The sequence below is a fragment of the Nicotiana tomentosiformis genome, chromosome 4 (assembly GCF_000390325.3).
Source record: "Nicotiana tomentosiformis chromosome 4, ASM39032v3, whole genome shotgun sequence".
NCBI lineage: Eukaryota > Viridiplantae > Streptophyta > Magnoliopsida > Solanales > Solanaceae > Nicotiana > Nicotiana tomentosiformis.
Window position 1 is genome coordinate 84123554 of NC_090815.1, and position 18309 is coordinate 84141862.

The 18309-nt window shown below is 41.2% G+C and overlaps 1 protein-coding gene across 4 annotated transcripts; it reads left to right on the forward strand.

Annotated features, from left to right (window-relative positions):
- The first annotated feature begins 359 nt into the window (after window positions 1-359).
- On the forward strand, window positions 360-8361 carry LOC104086147 (putative E3 ubiquitin-protein ligase LIN-1). Of its 4 annotated transcripts, none has more exons than XM_009590337.4 (17): window positions 360-581; window positions 1822-2791; window positions 2957-3017; window positions 3134-3505; window positions 3589-3656; window positions 3731-5014; window positions 5167-5311; window positions 5390-5647; window positions 5737-6046; window positions 6132-6256; window positions 6342-6461; window positions 6548-6679; window positions 7047-7169; window positions 7318-7428; window positions 7597-7740; window positions 7839-8090; window positions 8172-8361. In XM_009590337.4, the coding sequence occupies exons 2-17, from the start codon at window positions 1854-1856 to the stop codon at window positions 8187-8189; spliced, it is 4461 nt and encodes a 1486-aa protein (XP_009588632.1). In that variant the 5' UTR covers window positions 360-581; window positions 1822-1853; the 3' UTR covers window positions 8190-8361. The 4 variants fall into 4 exon arrangements, with proteins under 4 accessions (XP_009588632.1, XP_033509277.1, XP_018622834.1 ...); XM_033653386.2 differs by having other exon boundaries at window positions 3746-5014; XM_018767318.3 differs by lacking the exon at window positions 360-581 and having other exon boundaries at window positions 2076-2198; window positions 2281-2791.
- Window positions 8362-18309: the final 9948 nt, after the last annotated feature.

Consider the following 18309-nt stretch of genomic DNA (forward strand, 5'->3'; position numbering starts at 1 on the left):
CAGACACGGAGTATATATAGATGTTATTTCTAGTTTTGGTCCTTGATCAATTGATAATTATTTATCCATTTATAAAAAAACAAAAGACAATAAAGTCATGGAACGATGATACATCTAAAGCTGTAATTTTTGTTTTTTCAATCATGTGAAGGTTAAATAAAAATATAGAAGAAAACTTTATTCTAAGATCAATAAAGAGTTGAACAGGCAACAGCGGAAGCCGTGGAATAGTTAAAAGCGAAGGTACAATTCAAAGGAAAATAACCAAATACATTAGATACCTTTTTGTCTTATCAGCCAAAACGAACAATCATTAAACTAATACGTAGCTATGTTGTCATCAAGAAAAGGAAGCCGGCCGGCTGCTATAAATATTATTTCTCTATTAATCTGGATTGGCTTTCTGTCTCTCTAAATTTCTGGTTGTAGATTTGCTGTGCTGTGGAATTGGCTTTTTCTGAAAGAGTTTATAAGACCCATATGATGAAAATATAAATCTTCTTAGCTTCTTTAGCAAGGTTTCTTGCATGAATTTCTTTCGATTGATCTGATCAAATTACCCTTTGGCTTCGCCAACTCAAGTATTTCTCTCTCTCTCTCTCACACACACACACACGAAAATGAAATTCTTGTTTAATCAATTTCCACGTTATCTTATGTGATACTCAGTGCCAGTTTCTATATGGCTTTAATTTTCCTACTATCCAGTCTTCTATCAATGGAGATAACTTTGAAATTTATAATGGTTTAAAAGTTCCCTACTTTTTTTTTCTTTTTTTTTTTGTTAAAGAAAAGTCTACTGATAATTTGAATTAATATTTTTGGATGAGAGCGAGAAGAAAGTATAGCTGAATGAGCTAGCAATGACAAAATTTAACGAGTTGTTGTCGTTGAACCTTAACTTCGAATTCTTGATTTAACAGCGCTAGCTAGCTAGAGATTTGCATATATAATTAACACTTTGATTAGATAATTCCATCATAATATATGTTCAAAATATTAAGTATTTTAATTTAGCCTAAGACACGACTCCCACTTTTTAACCCGTAACCTCTATTATATCCAGGCTCACTAATGAATATATTAGGCCACATTACTCCAGCTCGCTCTTCACTTGTTAAGATAATCTGACTCCTCAACCGTTAGTTCGTTGAGCATAAAAATAAAACTTAAAGAAACAAGAACAGAACTTTTACTTCTCCTATAAACAACTTGAAATGAATTTCACTTGCTTACATCAGTTGTGTGAAGTGTTTGAAGGAATTTGTAGTGGTCTTGAATTACTCCTCCTATTATTTGGTGATTTCAAATTGGATTTTCAATTTTATTCACACTGTATGTAAAGAGATTAAATAGGAATATTTCATGTTTTCCTTCTTTTTTCCACCGGAGAACCATTTCTGAACCATTTAGAAAATAACCTTTACCAATTCATTACCATTATTCCACTCCATTAAATAGTTTAAATGTACATTGTTATTGTAGATTTGTACAGCATGACAAGACAATGGTCCTAACCTTCATATAGTCTTTTTCAGTTTACATTATATTTGAAGTATTTCTAGTATAGAATTGGCTAATTTTGCTCTACAAACACTTAAATCCTATTCGCTTTCTGAATTCAAGTTGTTTGACATTATGCCTGAATGTGGTTGGGCTGTCTGTCTTCGTGAACTTGATAAAATCTTTACTCTTTGTTCATTTAGCTTTCTCAATTCGCATGCTTCTGATATTATCACATCTGACTCTTTTTGTTTCCCTTTTAAGTTGAAGTATCTTAATGGAGTTAAATTGAATTGAAGCCTTGAACTGTGACTATAGGTTTGATTATTGAGCTCTACTTTGGACGAAAAATGGCTGGAAATTACAGGTTTGAAATGGATCAAGAAGACATAGTTAGGTCCTTGATCACAGCTGTTGGTAGTTTCATTCAAGATAGGCTTATTGATAAAGAACAAAGAACCTTGCATAAAGAACAATGTGCTGAGAGGTTAGCAGCTGAAGATGGGAACTCTGATAAAGACACAGAAGTTCGATACTCTGATCAAGCAGTTTTAGCCAATTTGGACTGGGGAATTGATGCCCTTGAAGAAGCAATCAACACATCAAACATTGAAACTAAGATGGCTAGACTAGACTACGCCGAAAAAATGCTGCAAGTTTGTGCAATGTTGGATTCTAATCAGAAAACTGCAGGGGTCCCTAATTTCTATCTCTCTGCTTGGGCTCATTTAAACCTTTCTTACTTATGGAAGTTGAGAAATAATGTTCACAATGCAGTACTTCATATCTTGGAGATGTTTACTGTTGACCCTTTCTTCTCGCGGATAGATTTTGCACCTGAGCTATGGAAAAGTTTGTTTGTTCCACACATGAGCTCCATCGTCGGGTGGTACTCAGAGGAGAGACATCGGATAGTGATGGATGTTATTCCTGATTCAAGTGACTTGTCTTTCACTATGGATTTTGATCATGATTTTAATGAATCTTTGATATTTTCTGTAAGGCCTGATCAAGCTGAGAAAATGCAGAAAGTCGAGCAGCTTTATGGACAGTCATTGGATGAGAATACAAGGCTTTATGCAAAATACTATAAGGACTGTATGAACTATGATTCTGCAACTTCAAAGAAGGCAATTCCTCTGTTGCCAATCGCAGAGCCACCGATGACTCCATTGCATGAGGTATGCCGGTCAATTCCTGATTATGTCAAATTTGGCCCAATATTGCCTAAGAGTGCCGGGTTTACTCCTATTCTGAGAGTCAAGGAAAATGCAAATGGAGCCTCAAGGTCAGGTTCATTAACTAGTAATCACTGAATAAATTGTTAGTTCACCCACCACAGTTCTTTTGTACTGCCATTATGGCTTTCCATGTTTAAGAATTCGTTATGACTAATGAAACTGTAAAAAGAGAGTGTCAAAACTTGTTTCACTAATCCTTCGGACTTTAGCAGATTGAAAATGGCTTCTTCGTCGTCTGAGAATCAGGAGGACTCCACGACTTGGGATCCACTAGTTAGTTTTTTGTACCCTTAAGTTTACTACATACATCTTGTTACAATATGAATCAGTGATAATTTGCACTAGTGTGTTTATTAAAGTAAAGTACTGCTCTTTCTTGTCATATTCAGAAAGGAATACCTGAGGTGGATGAAGAAGATTATGACCCCGAGCCTCATGTATACACTACATCGAATAAAAGGAATCAAGAAAACAATTCATCCTATTGTAGTGGAGTGAATAAGGATGTAGAAGCCAGGTCCAAAGTCAAGCAAATTAATACAAACCAAAGACAATCTCCTAAGTCCTTCCCTTCAATGGACTTCCCTAAACTGGAGTCCCCTAAAGCTCCTTCACCAAAAGGATCAGATACTCCCTCGAAGAAAGGTGTACCTGTGTTACGCCTCTTGTCTGGACGTGTTAAGGACACCTCAAGTTCTATTTCTTTGCATTCATCCCAAGAGTTAAAAATTAGCTCAGCAGACTCGGATGAAGAAAGGACAGTACGTTTCAGAACCCCAACTTATGTGATGTTTGTTTTAACTTTGAATCTATAGACTGCTCTGACTGTTGTTTACACATGCAGGAGCAGCATGAAACTGTAAGGAAAAGAAATGCCCAAAGGCGGAGCCTTAGTCAATCCATAGAAAAAGGGTACGTCTCGATACAAGTCACTTTCTGATATTGGAGGTGATCGAAATTTTCTAAATCTCTTCAAACAATGACAGCTCTCCGATTTATAGTGATGAAGGAAGTCACAGCTGCATTTCTCTCCCATTGTCGGATAAGTCGACTGCTCCATCAAGGCCACCTAAAGATTTTGTCTGTCCGATAACTGGACAAATATTTAATGATCCTGTCACCCTTGAAACCGGTCAAACATATGAAAGGAAAGCCATCCAAGAATGGATGAATAGAGGCAATACAACATGCCCCATTACAAGGCAGTCTTTATCTGCTTCTACTCTTCCTAAAGCAAACTATGTCCTAAAGAGACTGATAACCTCTTGGAGAGAACAGCACCCTGACCTAGCACAGGATTTTTCTTACTCTGAAACACCAAGAAGTTATTTAAGCATTCCCTCTTCAAGAGAGAGGTCATCTGAATCTACTCCATCTCCGACATTTAATCATCCCAATCATAGGCGGATAGAGGAAATCATGGAACAAAGATCACGAAGATTTATGCGAGCAGCGGTATCTATGTCACCTACAAGTGTAATTTCTCAAGCAGCAACTGAAGCAATTATCAACGGCTTAAAACCTTATGTTTCATGTCTATGCACTTCAGAGGACTTACAAGAATGTGAACAAGCCATATTGACTATAGCAAAGATATGGGGTGACTCGAAACTTGAATCTCAAGGAGTTCACTCCTATTTATCTGCACCAACAATTGTGAACGGATTTGTAGAGGTATTATCAGCTTCCCAAAAGAGGGAAGTTTTAAGGACGACAATTTATATTTTGTCCGAGCTATTATATGCAGAGGATAGTGTTGGTGAGATCCTCACAAGCGTGGACTCGGATTTTGAATGCCTAGCTACTTTATTAAAAGATGGTCTTGCTGAAGCAGCGGTTCTTATTTACCTACTCAGGCCATCATTCTCTCAACTTTCGGCTCATAATTTTGTACCCTCTCTTACTCAGATTATCTCAAACAGAAGTGAGGATTCTGGTGATTTTCAGTTCACAATCGGACCAAAGGATGCCTCTGTTGTGTTGCTCGAGCAAATTATTACTGGAGGAGGTGAGAGCGATCAATCATTCAATGCTATGCAGATTATATCAGGAAATGGTATTCTTGCCTTGCTCAAGTGCCTAGAACATGAAAATGGAAGAGAGTCCATTGTATGCATACTTTTATGCTGTATTCGGGCTGATACGAGTTGCAGAAATACAGTAGCTAGTAGAATTGAGTTGTCTCCTGTTCTTGAGTTAATTCACACTGGAAGTGATAGCGTGAAAGCCACATGCATAGAACTTCTTTATGAGTTAGTTTTATTAAGCAGGTATTCAAAACAAACATGACTTTGCTCTTTCAAATTTAAGTCTTTAAAATCACCTTTCACTAAAATCACCTTTCACTTGGTTATATTATCCTAAAGTGATCCGTCTAGATTTGGACTCATGAGAGATGTTTGTTCTTTTTACTGTATTCCAGGAGAACATTGTGCAACCAGATTCTGCAGATAATTAAGGACGAGGGAGCATTTAGTACAATGCACACTCTTCTTGTCTCTCTACAGATGGCTTCAGTGGAGCAGAAATCTACCATTGCTCCTCTTCTTCTGCAGCTTGACCTTCTGGTCTGTTCAAGTTGATTTTGAAATATTTTTCAGCCATTCTATGTTTGAATGAAAATTCATAAGAAACATTTGATTCAGGTTGAGCCTCGAAAAATGAGCATATACCGGGAAGAATCAATAGAGGCATTGATTGAAGCACTTCACAAAAAGGACTTCCCCGCATCTCAGCTCAGGGCTCTTGATGCCTTGTTATCTCTTTCTGGGCATCTAACTAACTCTGGTAAGTCCTTTCTTGAAGCTCGGCTGCTCAAGATTGCGGGATTTAATCAGCGTTATAATGCCACGATGAAAGAAGAGAGGCAAAAAGCAGGTGAAAATGACACCACCAATATAATGGTATGAAGTTCTTCAGCTATTAGTTGTTTTACGGCTTATATTTTTGTAATCTGTGCAAGTAGTAATCTGAACTAAACCATGGTTTATAGGAAGAGGAAGAAAAAGCGCTGAGTTCTTGGGAAAATAGAACAGCTTTTGTTCTTTGCAACCATGAGAAAGGATTAGTATTCAGAGCTTTAGAGGAATGCCTTAAGAGCACCTCAATGGAGATAGCAAAATCTTCCTTTATTGTAGCCACATGGCTAATTCACATGCTCTATAATTTTCCCGATACTGGAATTCGAGATGTTGCTCGTAAGTCCTTGCTCGAGCAATTTATACAGATGCTCCAGTCGACAAAGAATATCGAGGAGAAGATCTTGGCAGCTCTTGCTTTGAGAGGCTTTATTACTGATTTAGGTAAGGCTGGATTGTCTACCTAGAAGTATGTAAACAGGATATTAAGATTTTACTCATAACTGGCGGTTGGTCTTTATGTTATAAGGTGCACTCAGCGAACTGGGAATATATGCCAAATGTTTATGCAAAAGCTTGAGGAAACTTAAAAAGTACTCTGTAGTGGTCAGTGATATAATGAAAACCCTGATGAACTTGCCATGTATTGATGCTGTAAGTGTTTTCTACGCTAATAGGTATAATTAATAGCTGCATAAGGAAATGCAACTTTTAAAGGTCCTAATAGTTAGAACTGCAGGCAGAATTATGGTGCTATTCTGAATGTCCTGAGGTGGATGTGTCAATGAATGGAGAAGTTCTTTGTCTGCTCCACATAAGGGGTCGGCTCATTAGCAGTCATTCTGATGGAACCATTAAGGTAAGGGCCTTCCTAATAAGCAGCTCTAATTCCTCTTTTCTGCTATTTTCTTTTTAAATCTAACATGTGGAGCTTTCTGCTTTAAGGTCTGGGAAACTGGAAAAAGAGCGCCTCGGTTAATTCATGAAACGCGTGAGCACACAAAGGCTGTTACATGCCTTTATGTTTCATCTTCATATGAGAAACTGTATAGCGGTTCCTTGGACAGAACAATCCGGGTAAGGATGAAGTACGTAGAGAAGACATGACTGTAATTCGATATAAGTAGAAAATAAGTGCTGCTTCACCTTTATCTATAAATATCACCTGCATTCAAGGCCAATCTGTATGGTACAAAGTAGAAGAGAAGTTATGAAGAAATGCTTAATTGTTGAATCAATTGCTGGAGGAGGCAGAAAGCAAATAACATAGCCTTGTAATGTTTCTCTATTAAAGGAAGAACCAGAGGTCAACTATGGATTTTAACAATACTAAGCGGAGGAAACCTTTTGCAACGATCTCTAAGAACATAATATTATCTCAATTTGCTGATTTCTAGTTAAAGGCTTCATTATCTTTGACATCATTTCCTGAAATTTTTTGCAGGTTTGGGCAATCAATCAAGAGGAAATCCACTGTCTTCAGGTTCATGATGTGAAAGAGCCTGTGCTTGAGTTGATAGCTAACACTCATTTTGCATGCTTCGCATCTCAAGCGACAGGAGTTAAGGTCAGCACTCTGGATTTCTTTTAAATCACATGAGATGTGTTCATTTTAAGACAACCATGCATTAATGTTTTCCTGTAAAACAAATAACATCATATTGATGAGACTTTTGGCCTGGTACAAATGACTCACCAGACTTCAAACTCGGCAGGTTTATACTTGGTCAGGGGTTCCCAAGCATGTAAACTTCCAAAAATATGTCAAGTGCCTTGCCATTATGGGCGATAAACTTTATTGCGGATGCACAGGTTATAGTATCCAGGTAATACTTTGTACTTTTCAGGGGTTGATTATATAGCAACAAGAACAGAAAAACTACCTCCATTTCACTGTTGATCTCACATTCTTGATTGAGACAAATGACATGACAGTGAAAGCAAAGATTGCCAATTTTCGATCAAATTTAATAAGCATAACAAACTAATGGCAGGAAGTTGATTTAAGCTCTCAAACATCAACAGCATTTTATGCTGGTGCCAAGAAGTTGTTGGGAAAACAGAATATCTATTCCCTCCAAATTCAAAAAAATGTTGTGTTTGCTGGTGGTTCCTTAGTTGATGGAATATCCGGAAAGGTATACACATTTTCTCATTCATCACTATTTTATTCAACGTAAAAACATGTGAGGATGACATGATTTCTGTTTCTTGTCTAACAAACATGCTCGTAAAGGTATTTTCTCTCCCTAGCAAGGCAGTCATTGGATCACTTTCAACCTGTTCAGACATCCAACGACTAGCAGTAAACAACGATTTCATATTTTCTGCCACAAAATCTGGCACCATAGAGGTATGGCTGCAAGAAAGAGTTACAAAGATCACTTCCATTAAGATGAAAAGTGGCGGACAGACTAAAATTACATCTTTAGCTGTGGATAAAGATGGTGAAATGATATTTGCTGGTTCTACTGATGGAAAAATTCAGGTTAAATGCACATCTCTTTCGCTATATTTAAGGGTATTTCTATCAATTGCTAGTGACTCATCATTACATTGCTGATTGCAGGCTTGGCGTTTGGATTAAAAGAAAGGAAAATTGCTTTGGTGCAGATCCACTTGGAACTGGAAAAGTGACAATTTTGTGTAATTTTGAATACCTTTTCTTAATTCTTTATATTCGATGTAATACTTCCTGTACCTAACTTTTACATATTTTACTAAAATGTAACAAGCAATGTAAAGAAAATTACCCAGAATCCACAGTGTTATATATAATAGATAAAAGGTTACATCGATAGGAACAAGATAACAAATAAAATGTAGAGGGTGAATTTTGCCAGAAATGAAACTCACTTTTTAAATTAACAAGGGGGGTTATCGCGCCAAGGAATGGAAAAACTCCTAGTATGGAGCAATCCCCCTTAGTCTAAGTTAATCGAGCCAGTGATATTCCAAATATCAAATGAATATTAGAGGACAAACAAAGAAGAATATGAAAGTAGAAGAGATACATAATGTTTTCCTTTTCATTTCTCAAATATTATTATAATGGAGGAACAGTGCAATTAGCAGCACATCCAAGTAAGAAATTATAATCCCAATAGCCATCTAAGGCATTATTCTGATTTCCTTCAGAGTAACACCTATGATGATGAGTTGTGACAATAGAACTATCAGGTGGAGCTTGTTGAACATCTCCTTCATATACAAGTTGGCGCATATGACAAGTAAGGCGTTTATAGCCATCCCAGAATTGGCCATTTCCCATTTGAGGGCTCACCATCTGACCTGCTGGCGTGAAAACTTCCCCTCCATATCGCACGCTGTCCGCACCATTTCTCAATTCCTTGAAACTGTAGTCGAATGCCCAAAATCCAACCACAGTTGAAGCCAAAAATCTGTATGCATATATATGTCAAATAAAGAACATGATAAAGTCTATAGAGTGATCATTACAGAAGAAAAAATATTTTTTCGTAAAAGAAAATGTACAGTAAAGATCAATAATAATAACAATAACAATAACTACAGTAATAATAATATCAAATTAAAGAGTATTTTAATGATCATTTTGAGTGCTAGTGTGATGACTCAAAAGGTCATCTTATGTTTTAGAACTCGATTATGCGCTCTTAAGCCTTAAAAGTTTTATTTTTTTCCTTCTCGATTTGCGTGCGCAGTCCGGGCAAGTTTCCGGAAAGCTTTTACGTTGAAAATTGATAAAAATAAAAAATTTTACCTTAAGAGTTGATTTTAGTTGACTTCGGTCAATATTTTTGGTAAACGGGCCCGGATCTGTATTTTGGAGGTCCCGGTGGGTCCGTATCGAATTATGGGACCTGGGCGTATGCCCGGAATCGAATTCGGAGGTCCCTAGCTCGAGTTATGAATTTTTTATGAAAATTAAAAGTCTGAAAATTAATTGTTTTTAAGAATTGATTGATGTTTGGCATTGTTAGTACCGGGTCCGTATTTTGGTTTCGGAACCCGATACAGGTTTATTATAATATCTAAGACTTGTCTGTGAAATTTGGTGAGAAATGGAGTTGATTTGACGTGATTCGGGTATCCGGTGGTGAAGATAGAAATATTAAAGTGTTCTTGCGAATTTCATTTGATTTGGTACTAAATTCGTAATTCTAGATGTTATTTTGACGATTTGATCGCGCGAGCAAGTCCGTATAATGTTTTTAGACTTGTGTGAATATTTGGTTTGGAGCCCCGAGGGCTCGGGTGAGTTTCGAATAGGCTACAGGATATTTTGGACTTAGAAAATCTGGTATTTTTGCTGTATCTGGTGTCTGCTATGTTGTACTTCGCGATCGCGTAGTTGCTCTCACTATCGCGAAGGGGAAACTGGCTTGGGGAGAATTTTACTCTACGCGAACGCGAGACCATTGTCGCGAACGCGGAGCATTGGGGGGAGTTGCTCTACGCGAACGCGACCGTCGAACGCGAACGCGTAGCTTTAGCTAGGCTGGGTAGGGGAGCTGGGATAACTCTATCCGAACGCGAGCCCTGTCTCGCGAAGGTAAGGCGGGCTAAACCTTCGCGAATGCGTAGAGCCTCCCGCGATCGCATAAGTCCTTAGGAGGCTGCTCTTCGCGAACGCGACAGTGTTCACGTGATCGCGATGAACACTGTCGCCCAACACTTAAACAGAATCCAAAAACAGGAGTTGGCCATTAATTCATTTTCTCAAAAACTAAACGGGCTAGAAACTAAAGTGTTGGTAAGTGATTCTAAACCATTTTTTTTCAATTACCCATTTCATTTCATAAATTTTCAACCTAAAATCTAGAGTTTTCATGGTAGAATTAGGGGTTTGGGTTGAAACTAGGGATTTCGGGAATTTGGGGATTTAGACATCAATTTGAGGTCGGATTCCAAAACCAATTATATATCCGGGCTCGGGGGTGAATGGGTAAATAAATTTTGGTCTGAACCTCAAGTTTTGACCAAGCGGGTCTGGGGTCGATTTTTGACTTTTTGGAGGAACATTTGGGAAATCTAAATTTATGCAATGTAATTGATTCCTTTAGCAATATTTGATATTATTGAGTCATTTTTGAATAGATACGAGTGGTTTGGAGGTGAATTCTAGAGGAAAAGTTGTGATTGTGTATTGAGTGGTCTTCGGAACGAGGTAAGTGTCGAGATTAACCCTGACTTGAGAGAATTAGGAACATCAGATTATTTGCTATGTGAAATTCATGTGAGCGGCGTATATGTGAGGTGACGAGTACTTATGCACTGCCAATTTACCTGCTTTCCATGTTTTCTCCCGTTTTCTTATATTGTCTATTTTCCATGCCTAATTGCTACTGGTTTAGTCTAATATTGTTAAATTAATCATTCTTACCATGTTTACGGATCTTCTGGTAATAATTAAGTATTTATTTCAAATTTGAGATTGATATTGTGGAATCAATTATTGAAGTAAAGCTTGTACTTGTTATTCTATCTCCCTATTGTTATTTATTCATTGCTTTATGGTAAGGGAGAGTGTTAATGCACGAAGGGTAATGCCGTGCCATGATATGAGAGTTAATGCACGAAGGGTGATGTCGTGCCATATTGTGAATGTAAAAGCACGAAGGGTGATGCCGTGTCATATTGTGAGTGTAAAAGCACGAAGGGTGATACTGTACTATATTGTGAGTGTTAATACACGAAGGGTGATGTCGTGCCATGATATGAGAGTTAATGCACGAAGGGGGATGCCGTGCCATTTCTATTGTTTTCATGGTGAGATTGAGAGTTAAAGCACGAATGGTGATGCCATATATTTTTCCTTTATTGTATTCATGTTCCTGTTGATCCATAGTATATTGGTTGTTCCAGTTATCATTCTGTTGTAGTTCTTTATCTCGTATTTTCCTCCAGCATGTTTCCCCCTCCCGATATTTCTTGTCTAGATCTTCATTACTGTTATTTGGATATACGCTGTTAAATTGTACATGTTGATTTGTAGGTGCCTTGCCTTAGCCTCATCACTACTTCGTCGAGGTTAGGATTGACACTTACCAGTACATGGGGTCGGTTGTACTGATACTGCACTCTGTACTTTCTGTGCAGATTTTGGTACCGGCTCGGGTTGATCGAGAATTTAGCTGTTGGACTGCTATTCGGAGACTCAAGGTAGATCTGTCGGCGCTCACAGACCTTGAAGTTCCCGTCTATCTTTTCTGTTACTGTTTCTTTCATTCAAACAGTTGTATTTCTTTCAGACTATTACTTGTAGTGGATTCTAGAATGCTCGTGAATTGTGACTCCAGATCCGAGTAGTAGTAACCAAATGCAGTTTTTATATTATTCCGCACTCACTATATTTCATCTTAGCTAATTGTTGTTATTTACTGAATGGAATAAGGATTGGTTTAAATGATTCTCTAACGTTGACTTTCCTAGTAAGTGAAATATTAGGCGCCATCACGGTCCCGACGGTGGGAATTTCGGGTCGTGACAAGTTGGTATAAGAGCATTAGGTTGTTTAGGTCTCACGATTCACGAGCGAGCTTAGTAGAGTCTGGAGAATCGGTACAGAGACGTCTGTACTTATCTTCCAGAGGCTATGAAGTTTACGAACAAATTTCACTTCTATTCTTCTATGTCGTGCGATATTGTTTTCTTAATACTGATTGAACTCTTCTACTCTTATTCTCTCGCAGAAGTCGAGAACACGTACCGCATCTTCAGCCGAGCAGCAGCCAGAGCCTCCAGTGGCAGCTCCTACGAGGGGTAGAGGTCGAGGCTGAGGCCATGCCAGAGGCCGAGGCAGGGGCAGGGCTCAGCCCAGAGCCCGAGCAGCGGCACCAGCGGTGGATCCTCAGGTAGAGTTTGATGAGGAGGTTCCAGCCCAGGCTGTGCTTGTCGGACCAGCTCAGGTTCCGGAGGGGTTCATTGCCACCCCAGTGCTTCAGGATACTTTGGTCCGTTTGGTGGGCCTTATGGAGAGTGTGGCCCAGACTGGCGCATTTCCCATGGCACCAGCCGTCTCTCAGGTTGGAGGAGGAGCCCAGACTCCTGCTACTCACACTCCGGAGTAGATGGCTCCCCAGTATCAGACTCCAGCCGCTCATCCAGTTGGAGTAGTTCAGCCGGTTGTTGCACCACAGACCGGTGATGGGTCAGTTATGTCTTCTGAGGCTTTATGGAGATTGGACAGGTTTACCAAGCTCTTATCGGTTCACTTCAGTGGTGCTCCTTCAAAGGATCCCTAGGAGTATCTTGACAGTTGTCATGATGTGCTACGGAATATGGGTATAGTGGAGACCAATGGGGTCGATTTTGCTGCATTTCAGATGACTGGTTCCGCCAAGAAATAGTGGAGAGATTATTTGTTGACCATACCAGCGGGGTCGCCTACCCTTACTTGGGACCAGTTCTCTCAGCTCTTCCTAGAGAAGTTTCTGTCTATCACATTGAGAGAGGAGCGTCGCCGTCAGTTCGAGCGTCTCCAGCAGGGCAGTATGACTGTTACTCAGTATGAGACCCGTTTTGTGAATTTGGCCCTCCATGATATTCTTCTGCTTCCTACCGAGAGAGAGAGAGAGAGGGTGAGGAGGTTTATTGATGGACTTGCTCAGCCTATCAGATTGCAGATGGCTAAGGAGACTGGGAGTGAGATTTCTTTTCAGGCGGTTGCCAATGTTGCCAGGCGAGTCGAGATGTTTTTAGCTCAGGGGAGTGATCAGGGGTCTGACAAGAGGCCTCGTCACTCCGGTGGATTCAGTGGAGCCTCATCTGGAGGCCGGGGTACTTATGGCAGAGGCCATCCCCCCAGGCCATTTCATTTAGCACTCCAGGCATCCCATGGTGCCTCAGGTGGTCGTAGTCCTCATATGCCTTATTCCGACCAACTAGCCTACAGTGCACCACCAGCTCCTATTAGTGCACCTCCACTCCAGAGTTATCAGGGTGGTTACTCAGGTCGACAAGGTCAGTTTTAGGTTCAGCAGTCACAGCAGTCGAGGTCATGTTATACTTATGGTGATCCGAGGCACATTGCTAGATTTTGCCCTCGGACATCGGGCAGCTCACAGCATCAGGGTTCTCGTGCCATGGTTCCGGCACCACCTGCTCAGCCAGCTAGAGGCAGGGGTCAGGCAACTAGAGGTAGGGTCCAGACTGTTAGAGGTGGAGGTCAGGCCGTTAGAGGTGGAGACCAGCCAGCTAGAGGCCGTCCCAAGGACATAGTTCAGGGTGGTGGGGACCAGCCCCGATGTTATGCTTTCCCAGTCATGCCTGAGGCTGAGTCATCTGACGTTGTTATCACAGGTACTATTTTAGTTTGCAGTAGAGATGCTTCAGTTATATTTGATCCGGGATCTACTTACTCATATGTGTCATCTTATTTTGCTTCATATTTGGTTGTGCCTCGTGATTCTTTGAGTGCTCCTGTGTATGTGTCCACACATGTGGGAGATGCTATTATTGTAGATCATATTTATCGTTCTTGTGTAGTCACCATTGGGAGTCTTGAGACTAGTGTTGACCTTCTACTTCTCGATATGGTTGATTTCGATGTCATCTTGGGTATGGATTGGTTGTCACCTTATCACGCTATATTGGATTATCACGCCAAGATGGTGACCTTAGCCTTGCCGGGGTTGCCTTGATTAGAGTGGAGAGGGACTCTTGGTCATTCTACCAGGAGGGTTATCTCTTATGTGAAGGCTCGGCATATGGTCGAGAAGGGGTGTCTAGCTTATTTGGCTTATGTCCGCGATTCTAGTGCGGAGGTTCCTTCCATGGATTCAGTGTCGGTTGTTCGTGAGTTTTCATATATGTTTCCAGCAGACCTGCCGGGGATGCCACCTGACATGGATATTGATTTGGCTCCGGGCACTCAGCCCATTTCCATTACGCCATACCGCATGGCCCAGCCAGAGTTGAAAGAATTAAAGGAACAGTTGCAAGATTTGCTTGATAAGGGTTTTATTAGACCTAGTGTCTCGCCATGGGGTAAACCTGTGCTATTTGTGAAGAAGAAGGATGGGTCGGTGAGGATGTGCATAGATTATCGGCAATTGAACAAAGTCACCATCAAGAACAAGTATTTTTTGCCGAGGATTGATGATTTATTTGATCAGCTTCAGGGTGCCAAGTTGTTTTCGAAGATTGATTTGAGATTTGGCTACCATCAGTTGAGGATTAGGGCATTCGATGTCCCTAAGATAGCTTTTCGGACTCAGTATGGGCATTATGAGTTTCTAGTGATGTCATTTGGACTGACAAATTCCCCAGTAGCATTCATGGATTTGATGAACTGGGTGTTCAGGCCCTACTTGGATTCCTTTGTGATTGTGTTTATTGATGATATCTTGATCTACTCTTGAGAGGAGCATGAGCATCATCTCAGGATTGTACTTCAGACTCTGAGAGCCAACCAGTTGTATGCTAAGTTCTCAAAATGCGAGTTTTGGTTGAGTTCAGTTGCTTTCTTGGGTCACGTTGTATCAGAAGAGGGAATTCAGGTGGATCCCAAGAAGATTGAGGTAGTCTAGAACTGGCCTAGATCCACATCAGCTATAGAGATCCGTAGTTTCTTGGGTTTTGCGGGCTACTACCGTCGATTCATGGAGGGGTTTTTATCCATAGCAGCCTCATTGACCAGGTTGACCTAGAAGGGTGCCCCGTTCAGGTGGTCAGACGAGTGTGAGGCGAGCTTCCAGAAGCTCAAGATAGCTTTGACTACGGCACCAGTATTGGTGTTACCCACAGGTTCAGGATCTTATACAGTATATTGTGACACATCTCGTATTGGTCTGGGTGCGGTATTGATGCAGGGTGGCAAGGTTATTGCGTATGCTTTGCGGAAGCTTAAGGTTCACGAGAAGAATTACCATATTCATGATCTAGAGCTGGCAGCCATTGTTCACGCGCTGAAGATTTGAAGGCACTATCTTTACGGTGTGACATGTGAAGTATTCACGGATCATCGGAGATTGCAGTATTTGTTCAAGAAGAAGGAACTCAATTTGAGGCAGAGGAGGTGGTTGGAGCTATTGAAAGACTATGATATCACCATATTGTATCATCCCGGGAAGGCTAATGTGGTGGCCGATACTTTGAGTAAAAAGTCAGCTAGTATGGGTAGCCTTGCTTATATTCCAGTTGGTGAGAGACCGCTTGCATTGGATGTTCAGGCCCTGGACAACCAGTTCGTGAGGTTGGATGTTTCTGAGCCCAGCTGTGTTCTAGCTTGTATAGTTGCTTGGTCTTCGTTGTTTGAGCGTATCAGGGAGCGACTGTATGATGACCCTCATTTGCTTGTCCTTAGGGACACGGTGCGGCACGGTGATGCTAAGCAGGTTATGGTCGGAGATGATGGAGTTTTGAGGATGCAGGGTCGTGTTTGCGTGCCTAATGTGGATGGATTTCGTGAGTTGATTCTAGAGGAGGCCCACAGTTCCCGGTATTCTATTCATCCGAGCGCCGCCAAGATGTATCAGGACTTGCGACAGCATTATTGGTGGAGGAGGATGAAGAAAGATATAGTTGCATATGTAACTCGGTGTCTAAATTGCCATCAAGTAAAGTACGAGCATCAGAGACATGATGGTTTGCTTCAGAAGATAGAGATTCTTAAGTGGAAGTGGGAGCGTATCACTATGGATTTTGTTGTTGGACTCCTACGGACTAAGAGGAAGTTCGATGCAGTTTGGCAGTTACCTATTCTTCGAAGCGGTTGGCAGAGATTTACATTCGTGAGATCGTCCGTCTTCACGGTGTGCCCGTGTCTATCATTTCTGATCGAGGTACGCAGTTCACCTCACACTTCTGGAGGGCAGTACAGCGTGAGTTGGGTACGCGTGTTGAGTTGAGCACAACATTTCATCCTCAGACGGACGGGCAGTCCAAGCGCACTATTCAGATCTTGGAGGATATGCTCCGCGCATATGTTATAGACTTCAGAAAATCGTGGGATCAATTCTTACCCCTTGCAGAGTTAGCCTAAAACAACAGCTACCAGTCGAGCATTCAGATGGCTCCCTATGAGGCATGATATGGTAGGCGGTGTCAGTCGCCAGTTGGGTGGTTCGAGCCGGGGGAGGCTCAGTTGTTAGGCACAGATTTGGTACAGGATGCCTTGGACAAGGTCAAGATTATTCAGGATAGACTTCGCACAACTCAGTCCAGGCAGAAGAAGTATGCCGACCGCAAGGTTCGTGATGTTGCATTCATGGTCGGGGAGAGAGTATTGCTTCGGGTATCACCCATGAAGGGTGTGATGAGGTTCGGAAATAAGGGCAAGTTGAGTCCTAGGTATATCAGACCTTTTGAGATTCTGGAGAGAGTGGGAGAGGTGGCTTATAGGCTTGCGTTGCCACCTACTTTATCAGCAGTTCATCCGGTGTTCCATGTGTCCATGCTTCGAAAGTATCACGGCGATCCATCCCATGTGTTAGATTTCAGCTCTGTTCAGTTGGACAAGGATTTGACTTACGAGGAGGAGTCGATGGCTATTCTAGCCCGACAAGTTCGCCAGTTGAGATCAAAGAGTTACCCTTCTGTTCGAGTGCAGTGGAGGGGTCATTCTGTTCAGGCAGCTACTTGGGAGTCCGAGTCTGATATGCGGAGTAGATATCCCCACCTTTTCACCAGCTCAGGTACTTTTCTATGTCTGTTCGAGGACAAACGGTTATTTTAGAGGGGGAGAATGTGATGACCCAAAAGGTTATCTTATATTTTAGAACTTGATTCTGCGCTCTTAAGCCTGAAAAATCTCATTTTTACCCTCCTCGATTTGCGTGCACAGTCCTGGCATGTTTCCGGAAAGCTTTTATGTTGAAAATTGATGAAAACAAGAATTTTTCCTTAAAAGTTGATTTTAGTTGACTTCGGTCAATATTTTTGGTAAACGGGCCCGGATCCATATTTTGACGGTCCTGGTGGGTCCATATCAAATTATGGGACCTGGGTGTATGCCCGGAATCTAATTCGGAGGTCCCTAGCTCGAGTTATGAATTTTTGATGAAAATTAAAAGTCTTAAAATTAATTATTTTTAAGAATTGATTGATGTTTGGAATTGTTAGTACCGGGTCCGTATTTTAGTTTCGGAGTCCGGTACAGGTTCATTATAATATCTAAGACTTGTCTGTGAAATTTGGTGAGAAATGGAGTTGATTTGACGTGATTCGGACGTCCGGTGGTGAAGATAGAAATATTAAAGTGTTCTTGAGAATTTCATTTGATTTGGTGCTAAATTTGTAGTTCTAGGTGTTATTTTGGCGATATGATCGCGCGAGCAAGTCCGTATGTTATTTTTAGACGTGTGAATGTTTGGTTTAGAGCCCCGAGGGCTCGGGTGAGTTTCGGATAGGCTACGGGATGTTTTGGACTTAGAAAATCTGGTATTTTTGTAGTATCTGGTGTCTGCTATGTTGTACTTCGCGATCGCGTAGCCAATCTCGCGATCGCGAAGGGGAAATTGGCCTGGGGAGGATTTTACTCTACGCGAACGCGAGACCATGGTCGCGAACGCGGAGCATTGGGGGGAGTTGTTCTACGCGAACGCGTGGCTTTAGCTAGGCTGGGCAGGGGAGTTGGGATAACTCTATGCGAACGCCAGCCCTGTCTCGCGAACGCGAAGGTAAGGCGGGCTAAACTTTCGCGAACGCGTAGAGCCTCCCGCGATCGCGTAAGTCCTTAGGAGGCTGCTCTTCGCGAACACGACAGTGTTCACGCGATCGCGATG

What these genes read in the sequence shown, in the direction of transcription:
- LOC104086147 (XM_009590337.4), top strand. Translation starts at nt 1,854, where the DNA reads ATGGCTGGAAATTACAGGTTTGAAATGGATCAAGAAGACATAGTTAGG. An exon ending in CCACGACTTGGGATCCACTA is followed by an intron (nt 3,018 to 3,133) that starts GTTAGTTTTTTG and finishes TGTCATATTCAG; the next exon opens with AAAGGAATACCTGAGGTGGA. An exon ending in ATTCTGATGGAACCATTAAG is followed by an intron (nt 6,462 to 6,547) that starts GTAAGGGCCTTC and finishes TTCTGCTTTAAG; the next exon opens with GTCTGGGAAACTGGAAAAAG.